This window comes from Dermochelys coriacea, chromosome 25 (assembly GCF_009764565.3).
Source record: "Dermochelys coriacea isolate rDerCor1 chromosome 25, rDerCor1.pri.v4, whole genome shotgun sequence".
Taxonomy (NCBI): domain Eukaryota; kingdom Metazoa; phylum Chordata; order Testudines; family Dermochelyidae; genus Dermochelys; species Dermochelys coriacea.
Window position 1 is genome coordinate 8,959,340 of NC_050092.1, and position 13,153 is coordinate 8,972,492.

The window sequence follows — 13,153 nt, forward strand, 5'->3', positions numbered from 1 at the left end:
CAGGTGCCTCTTTCTTTCCCTTCTCGCTCTAGCAGGTTTTCTCTCTAAGGCTACATCCACACAACAAAACGTGCAGCAGAGAGTCTCAGGCTCCAAATCACTTGACTCGGGGCTAAAAATAGCAGTGGAGATGGGAGGGTATCAGAGCCTGGGCTCCCACGCAGGCTCGAACAGCTACACTGCTCACCTTAACCCTGCAAGCCTGAGACTTGCTGCCAGCGCTTTTTGTTTTGCTGTGTCATGATGCTTGCATTGTCCTTTTGAATAGGAAGAAAGCAGAGTATTTTCTCCTTTCTTATTGAGGCTTGGTCTTCCAAGGACAAGCTTCTTCCTACTGGCCCAGTGTGAATGCAGGCCCTTAAAAAAGGTGGAATAGCACAGGTGTGCTGGCAGCTGGAATAATGAGCAGCATATGCTAGTGGTTAGATTTCAGAGTCCAAGGCCTCTCTGAGCCAGGAAAAGCCTTGGCAGGCTGTGAGAACTGGAGATGCTCCTTTAAGAACCATCTCCTTGTCTAACTGTACTGAGCGGTTCAAGGGCTCATTCTCAAATCTATCATCTAGAGTTACTTCAACAAAAGCAGGACAAACCCCACTCTGTCTGTAGCAGGCAGCTGTTCATGCAGGGCTGGCTGCACCCTTTCACGGTGCTCTCTAGAAAACAGATGTATTTGAGTGCTTCCACCAGGGTTCCAAGGTCCTCCAACTGGCAGCTGGAGTTGTGCAAAATATATTCGATAAAGTAGCTGTGCTGGTTGGTTCTGTTCTGCATGCATCCCATAATTCTAACAACAAACAGCTCTGCAGGCAGGCCTTTCAGACAATCTTCCTTTAATACAAAGTCAATATATCTACATACTCAGTGGTCTGAAAACCACTTACTGATTCAGTTTGAAATAACAGTGTGAAAGCAACAGCACTTTGCTCTCATACAAAGAAAAAACTTATCCCCCCCAAAAACTCTCCCAATAAGATTTTGCTGCAACATACTTAGAAATTTGGGAAACTTTCACACAAGTAGGAAATAAAATCTCAAAGAAGCCTTTTTTCCCCCCTTCAAGATGGGACAGAGGTTGAGTGGGGGGGAGGGGAGAGTAGCAGTTCGGTTGCATTTAGTTCATCCAAACAGTACCAGCTTGTGGCCATGTTTACCTCTCTAGAAAATAATTAAAAAATCATAATCAAGGGAGAGCAGTTCTTGGGGCAGTGTTTCTCTCCTCACTGTACTTTGGCAACACAATTCCTTTTCATGTACAACTGCTGGAGTATTTGACACGTGGCCGCCTGCATGAAGAGCCTTGGACTTATTACAATACCCATTGTTTTGTTGATGTGATGTTTAAAAACTGTACATGTGTGTCTGTGGGCACCTGCCCGCCATGGCTCTGACATTCCTCTCTCTCTCTACTTCAGTCATAAGACCCTGGTACTATTTAATCTCCCAATTCACCACTAGCCCTGGGAAGAGCAGGCAACATGGCCATAGGAGGAGGGGGAGTGAGTTGGGACTAAAACCACATCTAAGCCAGCCCACTAACCTCATGCCCTTCCAGAGACACTTGATATGTCTGAGATTTAAAATAGGGAGACATTTTGTTCTTACATGAGCAAGTTAAACCTCTTAAATGGTAGAAAAGCAATATGTAGAAGTAGCAATTTGCACTGCATTTTTATAATCACAGCCATTACACGGAACATTTCTACAGTGAAAAAATAGACTGTCTTTGAACATAATATGAACAAATAAGCAAATTTTTCTTTTAAATTCATTGATATTCTTTGTTTTTTTAAAAAAGGAAAAAAATACACTATTTAAAAAAAAAGGTAATGTCACTTGTTACAGTTACATTGATACTTTAAAGAAAGCCACTCACAGCATATGCCACTGACTGCATCTTGCTTGATCTTTCCAAATTATTATACAGCGAGGGCACGTTCATAGCTGTGCCTATGAACCTGGGGTGACAAGGACCAACACAAGAGTGTCTCTGAGATCCGTTGTATTGGAGGTGGTGTGCTGGCAGCAAGAAGCAATAGCTTATTGGGAATGAATCTCTTACAGGGTTGATGCTAAAGAAGCCTCTGTAAGGGCTCCGTTCAAAAACACTCCCTTTTTCCCTTCCAAGGGAAAGCCAAACAGCTGCGTGCAGAAGGAGGGGGTGGTTTAATATGGAAAGTCCTATTTCTGTACAGCTCAGTCTTCTAACATGTCTCATTCAAAGCAGCACCTGTGTGTGTGTCTGGGGGAGAAGAGAACCAACAGTCATTGTACCCAGCTGGGGAAGAGCCCATCTCTACCTAACCACACCTCTGCTCTGCCCATCAGGTCTGTGTCCACAGGTGGGGGACCCCTAGAGCACAGCCACTTTTCCCCTTTAAATAGCCTAAAAAAATAAAGGTGGGGATTAGGAGGAATGTTCCAAGTATTCAAAAGATTGGGGGGCCCAGGCAGAGGCATTGAGGGAATGGTGTTGGCAAGGGGCTGATGAGCCCTGAATCAGCCCAATGATGAGACTGAGGTTTATTAAGACTCCACCTAGAAGTATTCCTGACCTTAATTTTGCCTAACTCTTGAGATTTTTTTTTTTTATTTTTACACAGCACCTTCAACTCTGCAAGTGACTTCCTTTAAAGACTGCCAACTAGATTAGTAAATAAACTGAACTCTAATGATGTAACCAAAGCTGGTGTCCTGCTCTTCTTCAGCCCTCTCTGCTCTCTTCAGTGGTAACGTTTCACAAGGGGTGTGTTTAACTTTTGGATCCGTTCGATGATGTCCACACAGCCAACACCACTTGAGGTAACAGGAGCAGTTCACCACTTAAAATCATCCTTCAGCACCCTGCTGAGCTGCCTCTTCACATTGCAGGTTACAACATGGAGTTCCTGAAGGGGCATTCCTTTCAAATCCTTCCCCTGCTCCCTACTGCATGGTCCAAATGAAAAGGTACTTCTTCGGAGTCAGTTTTATAAGTTCAAGCACTCCTCCTGGGTCAGAAGAGGCCTTCCAGGACTTAAGTGGGTGGTAGAGTCTGCAAGACGGATGGCTTTTATGTTGCATAGTGATCAAAACTTCCCAGATACTCCAGAGCTGCCTGGTAACAGAACTGATATTCATCCTAGATGTGGTCAAGAGGAGACAATCAATGTGTTAGTGGTTGTGGAACACCTGTTGCAAACTCCTACCCAGACATTCCAATTAACCCCTTCACAACTTGTTCTTGTCCCCCAATAGCATAAAAGCTGACTCAGCAACTGCTGGAGGAACACTGGATATATTGGAAATGAAGAAGCTTTCTCAGAAAGCCACAGAGCAGAGCAAACACTCGTATGGATCACAGAGACCCACAGGATGATAAATGCACTTGTAAGCATAACCATGGATGTAAAACTGTGACAACCATGGCTAACTGACAGGCAGGGTGAGGTGAGAATCTGCTAGTGAGTGGTTCTCAACTAGGGGTACATCAATGCATCTAGAGATTTGCTTAGTTTTACAACAGGGTACATAAAAAGCACTAGTGAAGTCAGTACAAACTCAAATTTCATACAGATAATGACTTGTTTATACTGCTCTATGTACTATACATGGAAATGTAAAATAAATCAAGTGGAATATGAATATTGTACGTACTTTGTCTTTTATTTTTACCATATAATTGTGTCAGCACACTATTACAGAAAAATTGCTTAAGTGAGGTGAAACTTGAGGTATGCAAGACGAATCAGACTCCTGAATAGTCTGGAAAGGTTGAGAACCACTGTGTTAGTGGACGGAGTATGGGGCTGGGAGTCAGACAACAGCTGCCCTTGAAGAGAACATGTATCAATGTGCATTTACCACTGTACCTTATACTTCTGCTACATGACAGTAGCTCAGCAGTGCACCCTAGGCCCCATGGGCCCAGATCCTCAACACTATTTAGGCTCCTAATTTCAATTGAAATAAATGGATATTAGGAGCCTAATAGCGCTGAGGATCATGGCCCTTGTTCTTAAGCAGTTCATGGAGTTAGAAAGGCAAAAGCTCATTCATCCTCTAGGTATGAGAGAAAGAGGCAATTCAGTGTTTTCCTGCTCTCTATTCCATTCACAAACACCCACGTATGCTAGTTAATTGCTACAATGTTCTTTACCTCTGTCTGCACCATTGCTGGTCGTTGTGTTCGCAACATCTTAACTGTCTGGAAAATATCTACAACACCCTCATAACGCATTCTCTCCAGGACGATACTCAGTGTGATGAACACCCCAGTTCTGCCCACTCCAGCGCTACAGACAAGAGAACAACAAACACTGTGTTACACACCTGTGTGTATTTTAGTAAGGAAGCAGCAGGCAGCATAGCAGTTGTAAAGGCTGACTGCTTTGTTTATGTTGTGATCTTTCTGAAAGCAATAAATTGGCATCCATGTCCAATGAACATAACAAAATCAGAGGCAGAAATCCCCTGCCTATCAATCCTTGTTTGTCCAGTGTCAGAGTTCCCGCCCAATATCCTCTCCCGGCAATGGAAATACCAGTCACTGATCCACAAATGTCAAAAGCTCCAGCCGTAGATGAATATTCAATTTGGAAATATTTTCTAATGGTAATAAAAATAAACTTGAAAAAACATCCTCCATGATTCAGAAGCAACATTATTTGAGTTAATGAACAAAGTTCACAAGTATCTGCTGAGGTAATGTCCTCTATTATCTGCTTCAGCCAGTCAGGGTGCAAGAATAGGTCTTGCTCCAGTGTGTTTTTCATTCGGATTTGTTAGGGGAGAAAAAGGAGGCCCTACGCTCAACGTGACGGCATTTCTCTGTCTGTACATAACACGATCACATTAATTCTGTTTTGTCTGGGAGTGGGGAGGAGGAGAGAGGGACCCCCAAGGACCTAGTGGAGGGGAATGAAGGAATGCACAGCCCCCCTATGCGTCCAAGGAGCTGGGCTTACAGTAATTACAAAATACTAGGTCACATGCTCTGTTAGGGAATTTGCGCTGAGGCAAAGATGGCCACTTTTCTACTCCCTGTTGAAGGATGTTTTTACGTGCTCATTTGCCTACCTGCAGTGGACAGAAATTGGCCCATCCTGACCGAACTGTTCCTTTGTCTTATGCACCTGTCCAATGAAATCGATAAAACCCTCTCCTGATTTTGGCACACCTTGTTCGGGCCAGTCAGTGAACTGGAACTGACGAACAGTTCGGGACTGACCATCCTGGGGAAGAGCAACAGAAAAAACAAAAGTTGCAGTTAAAACGTGGTATATTCATGCCATTAATAATACTAATGCCAAATCTCCCAGATGCCCCGTTAGCGAAGGAGGGGAATGGAACATTGAAGCACACTGCACAGGGATCAGATATCACCAAAGCGATCTGATCTGATGAAACTGACATGTTTTGTGGGAAGGGGTCCCTTTTTGTGAAGTGTTGACAAAGGAGCGAAGTGGACTTTGTTTAGACTTTTATATTAAAGGGCTCAAAACGCTCTGATCAAACAATTTTTCTAAATAAATAAATGGGGGTTTAGTGGGGAATGCCAAAATATGTGGTTTTGTACCAGGTCAGGATGAAAGGAAATGTCAGAAGTTTCCTGGAATGGAAATTCTGAGTTTTGAGCAGCTCTGGAAAGCAAAACTGGAAAGATGCTACCTTAAGTCTGCTGCCCAGGAAAGACTGAGGCTCAGTTCCTGTATGTGCCAGGAGCTAAAAGGGCATGTACTAGTATAAAATTGCAACTGTGAAGCTAGTCCCAAGCCCTGCCTTTCACAAACCCAGGAGCCTCCAGCAGCAGAGCAAAGCAGCACAATCCCATCTGTTCTAACCTAGGGCAGGTCCCCCATTCATTTCAAGACCCAGCTCAAAATATCCCTCCCTTCTTTTAAAATCCCATCACAACACCTGTGCGCCTCCTTTCCTTGCTGCTTCTTTCCCTCTCTGTCCCTTCATGCAGCCTCACCAGTCCTCTCCGCAACAGCATTAGTGTACCACACTATGCCCTCAGCAGCTCCTCAGCTCTCTGCACATCTTAACCAAAAGCATCTCATCTAATGCCTCTCCTGTTGGATGCTAAGGGCGTTGCTGCTGTTGGTGTTCAGTGTGTATGAAAGACACGACAAAGTACAGCTTTTGCGATCAGCAAGGTCACCCAACCTCCTCATTCATTTGTGATTAATGAAACCAAACGGAAGGCGCTTCATCCCCAGGTACTGCAGTCCACATCCTTGCGCCTGTCCTGAAGAGTCTAGTTCCTGATCATTCCTCACAGTGCCTCAGAGACACCAAAGACAGCAACATGTGCTTTGTTGCATTTTGTCAATAGACCTCCCTGGCCTCAGCAACTTGTATAAAATCTGTTGAAGCATCCAAACGGGCACTGCTGAAGTTGTTGCTACAAAGCCTCCCTAGAATTTAATAATCTTCAGAAAAGAATTCAAAGAAATGACCCAGTGTGAGCTAACATGTTGGTGGACTCAGGGGTTTAGGAGAAGCTTTGCGAACAGCTATATAATATGACCAATGCTGAGCCCCAGAAGATAGGAGCTAGAGAGTCATCTGATTTCAACAGCTTCTGAAAACCTCTCTGTTCATTTAACATTCTGACCTCATAGCAGGGGAATGGAACCCCAATGGCCTGTTTTCCAATCTCCATTTCTGCCAGATAGGAAATCCGGTGCTGGGACTGTTCTCTGGATAGTCTCTGTGTGCGGACTCCAAGCGAGAACTGTATGGTCAAGGCATGAATATAGAATTCACACTTCCAAGCCCAGAAAAGAGAGAAGACCGAGCACTCACCCTGGCATCAGTAACCTTGAATTCTCGAAGGATATACTGAGGCATGTTGTATTCAGCCATGGGATCCACCACGAAGTACTGGTACCGTGCTGACCGCTCAGCAGGCCAATACTGATGGCACTTTTCCTGCCGAGGGGAGAAAAGACACCAGGTTAGGATAACACAGTTAACCCCTTTCGCTGCTGTAGGGCTTTGAACTGTGTTGCCCTCCTTGCCCTCAATCACCCTTTCGATGGGTCCATGCTTACCCGACCCATCTCTCGCAGCTTGGTCAACATCACCACGATGGTGGAGTTGTTCTCCCAGAGCATCCGCCAGAAATCCTCAGTGGTCTCTGCCAGCGGCCCTTGAGTGGCAATGTAGGCTTTCTGTTGTCTGAAAAAAAGCACAAACCCCACACCCAAGGTGATGAGTTATTAGCCCAGGGTCTGGGGTGATGGGCTTAGCAACTGGGGGGACAGCATGAGAACTGATACAAGGGTCCGGATACTTGGAAGGCCTTATAAGCTAGATGGGAATGCAGCTCCTTGGAGAGCTCCCAGGCTTGGGATAGGGGTCCGTGACTCAAAGGCCTTGGGCTGGGATTTCCCTAATGACTGTGACTATGGGCTAAATCCTGACTAGTCATGCAGGAGGAGGTTGCAGCATGACACTTGCCACCCTCCCCTGCACGTCTGTGCAGGACCCAGAGGGCAGTCTGCTGCTTGGGCTATCCGAGCAAAACCGGGGAGGGCCAGTGTCCACGTGGCAGTGCAATGCCTGCTCTGTGCACCCAGAGGCACGAAGGAGGGAGAGTCCTGACTGCATCCGGTGCGGCTCAGTGCCCTCCCTTCCTCCGCATTCAGCCTCTGGCAGGCCTGCACAGCCAGAAGGTCTCCGAGCATTGCTGCTTGGGTCCTACTACAGCTTTGCTCGCTGGCTCCAAAACAGCAAAACACTGATTGTTTCCCAACGTCCCAACAGCTAAAGAGAGGCTGAGACAGGAATGATCTTCCATAAACATTCCCCATAGTGAAATCCATCCAGCCAAGATACTCTGAGTCTAACATGGCAGCTGGATGTTGTTGTTTTTTAAAAAGGGAGAGAGAATGTTCTGACCATTAACAGCTGAGGTTATACTCTGGGGAAAAGATAATCCTACCCCGTATTTCAATCTGCGAACAGATCACAAGCATAGTGTCAGGAAGGAATCTGCCCCGTAAAACGTTCAGCATTGCACAAGAGGCAGTGTGGGGGTGGATGGGATTCAAGTCCCTTTGAAGCATCAGGTGTGGATTAGAACAGACCAACGATAAATCAATGTTCTGACCCAGGCTGGCAAATCAATCCATTCAGCCTTCCTTCCCCTTTTCTGTCACTACCTCTTTAAACTGTACTTCTCTGAGCACCTTGCAAAAAAGGGAAATCAGCTTGAATTACTCTCTGTTAAAACAGCAGGCTGCAACGTGTTGTCATTTACCTGTATCCATCGATAAAACTGGCATTGATATAGTCTGACCCCTCCACTCCCCTGATGGGCTGAAGACAGACGCGGGTGGTCTCGTATGGCATGATGTTGACAAGGCGATTCTTGAATTTGTTGCACGGGAGGTTGGCGCTTATGAACCTGGAAGTGTGGGCTTTGGAGTTGGCAAGTCGCTGAAGGAACAAACACACACACTTGTTCTAACAGGTGTTATTTCAGCTCCCGGAAAAGGGTGAGAATTGCTCAGATGCCTGGGACTACCTGGCTTATTTAGGTGGGCAGGACAAAAGTTTCCATTGGTCTGGGTCTGATCTTAGACAAATGGTTCAGCAGCATCTTCACGCCAACCCACTGAGGCAGCCCCAAGGCAGGTGAATTTCTTTCCCCCTCCAAGTTCCCCTGCGTGGTTCTGGCTTTCATTTATTACTGGGGGGGGTGAGGGGGGGCAACTCCAGAAGCCAAGTGTCGGAGATATCAGGGCCTTCCCCATTGCAAAGCCTTGTTGTGATTTGTTGACTGTTTCACATTGGAAATACAGTATTAAAACCAAATGTGAGGCGGGGAGGAAATTCAACCTGGATTTCAGAGAGCTGGACTAAAGTCTTGCCGCCGCAGCAGCTGGCCTTTCCCCTGGGAGCCACTGCAGCAGCCCTGGAGTCAGAAATGTAATTACTTCTTTAATGTAGAAACACAAAAATATTCCTCCCCCCCCTCGAAAGGGCCAGTCGTCTGTCATCCTTGGAGTCTAAGCTGCAGAAAGTTCCTGTCAGAAGCACAGACCTTCCCTTCCTGCCCTGCCTTTACTCTCCAATGGAAGAAGGTTATTACGATTAAGTTCCTTAGGTGCCAGTGTTTTTGGTTTATCCCCATTATCCTCCCGCTTAAAAGAGCAACTTCAGGTACACGGCAGGCTGCTGTCTGGGCTCTGCCCTCCCTGGAACCCCCATGTTAGAGCAGCGTTATAATGCTTGGTGATAGTCTATGCTGCAGATCGCCTCAGGGAAGTGACTACAACATGGTTCTCAGAAACATCCCCATCACACTGAACGAGGTAGAACCATGCTGATCAGCACGATGCGAACACTGATCCCAACATTGACGGGGCCCATGGCATTGCCCGGCTGTCTCCTGCACGGCCCCGTTCAGATGGGAGCCCAACAGCACCTTTCCTATCCCCGTTCTCCCCCCCGCTGCACGCCTAGATCTCAGTGTTCTGCCATTACCTTGAACTCCAGCTCCATGCCTGTCACGTGCTCGCCCACCTCTATCTGCGCCAGTTTCTGGATGTAAGTGTAGAGATTCCTGGCTGGGACCTCTGTGTTACCACAAGCGACGGCCTCCAGCAAGGCATCATGTATAAAGCTGTACTGGTCTTCTGTCTGGACCATGTAGTTCCGCTGTGATCTCATGAGGGTGACGTGCCCATAAATGTCCACTGTCTTTTCATGCTTTATCCTCTCCAGCATGGCATCAATCACGATGAAACAGCCTGTCCGTCCAACTCCCGCGCTGGAAGGAGAGGTGGGAAAATAAGCAACATAATCCAAACCCCAGTGCCGCCTTTCTCTTGAGAAATTTACCTTGATGGCCGCTCCTTAGTGGGAGCGAGCAATCGTGAGCAGATGTAAACAATGAATGACAACGGGACAATATGTGAAGAGCATGAAAGAGAAGTAGGAAGCAATAGAGACCTTATAAATATAGATACAGACAAAGAATATAGGGTGGATGAATTACTGGCAGACTAGAACATAGATCAGCAGGGCTAGATATTTCATGCATTATGTTGCATTAAGGGAACTTGCTGAATGACTGGCCACACAACTCCCATTCATGTCAATGGGAGTTGGGTGATATTTTAAAAGCTAGTTAGAGGATTTAGCCACATATGGAGAATTTAGTGTTTTTTAATCTCAGGATTTTTTCTATCACCCATTGCCATAGCAGCTGAGAATGCAGCATCTGACAATTTGGTGGTGTAACGGTGATGGGGGAAAAAAGTAAAAGGTGTCATTGGTTTCCAAAAAAAGGATTGGCACTTATCTGCTAAGTTTAATTGCAACTCTGGTACATTAACTGAGCAGGTATTGAGAGGAAATGATTTGTAGCCATCTAGGATAATGGAATTCTGAGCCATAAGCAGTATGGCTTTATGAATAAAAAGTAATCAAGTTTGCCTGGCATGATTTGTTGACAGTTACAAAATGAATGGATGAATAGAAGCACTGGAGATGTAATATCCTGATTTTAGTAAAGCATGAGACAAAGACTCACAAAACCATACTCAGAATTGATTCAGATTGTCTTGGAGGCAAACATTCCCATGGCTAAAAGGACTGCAAACACCAGATAATGGTAAATCACAATGTATCGAGCTGCTGGGAGGTGCCTAGTGGGGTGCTCCAGAAACTGGTGTGAAGTTAGATTTTCTTTAGGGCTAGTCTACACTGGCAACGCTAAAGCACTGCCAAGGCAGCGCTTTAACGTGACTTGTGTGGTCGCGGCAGAGCGCTGGGGGAGAGCTCTCCCAGCGCTCTAAAAAACCCGCCTCCACGAGAGGCACGGCTCCCAGCACTGGGGCACTGTCTACATTGGTGCTTTACAGCGCTGCAACTTGCTGCGCTCATGGGGGTGTTTTTTCACACCTCTTGAGTGAGAAAGTTGCAGCGCTGTAAATTGCCAGTGAAGACAAGCTCTTAGTATCATTTTCATTAATGATCAGAGGGGCAGGGCAAACACCATTGTCAATAAATTCACAGATGAGACTGATTCAGAAGGCGTTGCAAACACCAGTGAGGACAAATACACAAAGGACCTACCTGTGGACAGGTTAGAACTATGGGCAGAAAAGTAACCAAATGAAGCTCAACTTGGCAAACACTCAAGTTAATAGACCTAGTAGGAAATAATCTCAGCCCCAGCTTCAACCCTGGGAGATATTGGAAAGCAGTAATGCCAAGAGTGACCTAGGGGTGACAGTGGATGGCAAACTTGACACCAATTTCCAGTTGTGGCATGGTAGCATGAAACCCAGTAAGATATTGGGCTACATACACCTAGATGTCCCATCCATGAGAAACTGGGGAACAGTAACCCCTGCAAGAACACACCTGTAATGTTACGTTTAATTCTAGGCCTCACAATAGCAAAGAATTCAGAGTAAAGCAAGCAAAATGAGAAAGGGGCTGGCAGGAAGGATGGGGGTTTACAGTTGGGTTATGTGGAAGCTGTGGGCTGTGAAGGGGACCTGATGCTAGTCATAAATATCTGAATGGTAAGAATACGTAGAGGAGAGAATTATTTGAAGTGGAACAAAGGGCTAGAACTACAAGTAACAGGATGAATTAAAAAAAAGGATCTAGGTGTAAAATCTCCAGAAAAGCTTTCTTATGTTGAGTCTATCAGGCAGTGAAATAGCCTTCCACAAGAGTGGTGGAAGGCCTATTGTTTCATTCACTTAAAACTAGATAGGACAAAGCACTAGAAAAATGTCTGGCACTGGCAGGGGAGAGAAACTTGATCCAGCCACTTTCCCTCTTTTTTTTTTTTTTTTTTTTTTGCAAACAAGGGAAAACACCACCTCCCTGCGTCACCAGGGTGTTTTAGGGACAGACCCTCAGCTGCTATAAATCAATGTAGCTCTGCTGAAGTCAATGAAGTGACACCAATTTACAGCACTGAAGGTGCAGCCTTAATCTTTATAAAGAGATTTGGGATTATCCAGTGAAAGGCCCTAGAACAGTACAGAGCATGACCATGTTTTACAGACGCAACATACACACTGGTTTTTGTAGGCACCGGTTCTGAAACATGAAGGAGAAAGGTTAGGAAGAAAGAGAACACAAGAATTAAACCCTATCAAAGAGGTGGGGAAATTCCATTAAAATAGAGAGTCTCGAAACCCAGAAAGGTGTTTCTTTGAGCTACAGGTGTGTGCTAACAGTCTGTCAGTGTATTAGAGAAAGAGGTGGCCACAGCTAAGAACTGAAAAACAGAAAGGTCACTTCACCTCTTTACTGGCCCCAACAGCAAGTTCAGCGCAATCCAGTCCACAAAAAAATACACAGTCCCTGCCCCAGAGAGCTCCCACTCTGAAGAGATCTGCTCCGAGTCTGAGCCCAATTTAGCAAGAACTTCAGAAAGTTAGATCCTATGTCACTTGAGGGCACAAGATGAAAAGTCGTGTCTGCCAATGCGTGTGTCCTTCCCAGATACTGATCAGCCTCGTTTCTTATGCCTCTTCATTTGCAACATCACCATGACAGGAGATCTCCCGTCAGACACAATTATGATCATTCTTGGTAGGGGGTTCCAGGCCTGAACAAAGAGCTGGCATGATCTAAGGGCTTCAAAAGCATGTTTAATCACTCAGATCTTTAGGAAGCTTGGAAACGACTGATGCTGTAATGAACAACATGCGTCACCCTTTTACCTCAATGCACAAAAACATTTGGGGAACATCAGACTTGCATGCGAAGGCATTTATGAATCAGCAGGGCCCTGCAGGTCTAAACACTTGCAGCTAGAAATAAAGGGTTTCCTCCTCCTATTCAAAGGCGGTCCCTCTTTTCATAAAAAAACTCATGGATCTCCATTAATTAGACTGCATACCACCTGAACCAAGCAGGTTGCTGGAGCTTTGGCAAGAAGGGAGCAGCCAATCAGAGATCTGGTCAAGGTAAGTCGCCCGCTGATGGCCCTTTTTATTCATTTTTCGAGAGGCACATGATAATTGTCATCTTCAGGGTTAGTGATAAGTTGCCCAGTTACAAAGACTGTTTAAACTGTATCCTCCAGGAGAGGCAGGATTAGAGTCCCCAATTGCCTGTAAAATTCACGTTACTTTCCCCAGCACTGAGTGACCTGCAGGCCCCTCCAGATTTCTCCTGAGGGAGAAGA

The 13,153-nt window shown here is 45.7% G+C and overlaps 1 protein-coding gene across 32 annotated transcripts in view; it reads right to left on the reverse strand.

Moving 5' to 3' along the window:
* Positions 1 to 813: 813 nt before the first annotated feature.
* Positions 814 to 13,153, reverse strand: part of PTPRS (protein tyrosine phosphatase receptor type S) — a 251,694-nt gene continuing 239,354 nt past the window's right edge. For all 32 annotated transcript variants that reach the window (XM_043502577.1, XM_038383799.2, XM_043502564.1 and 29 more), the window contains 7 exons: positions 9,478 to 9,763; positions 8,249 to 8,427; positions 7,038 to 7,164; positions 6,790 to 6,915; positions 5,056 to 5,210; positions 4,136 to 4,271; positions 814 to 3,118 (listed from right to left, as the gene is read on the reverse strand). In XM_043502577.1, coding sequence (XP_043358512.1) covers positions 3,050 to 3,118; positions 4,136 to 4,271; positions 5,056 to 5,210; positions 6,790 to 6,915; positions 7,038 to 7,164; positions 8,249 to 8,427; positions 9,478 to 9,763 — 1,078 coding nt within the window. In that variant the 3' untranslated portion in view covers positions 814 to 3,049. The remainder of the gene's footprint in view (positions 3,119 to 4,135; positions 4,272 to 5,055; positions 5,211 to 6,789; positions 6,916 to 7,037; positions 7,165 to 8,248; positions 8,428 to 9,477; positions 9,764 to 13,153) is intronic.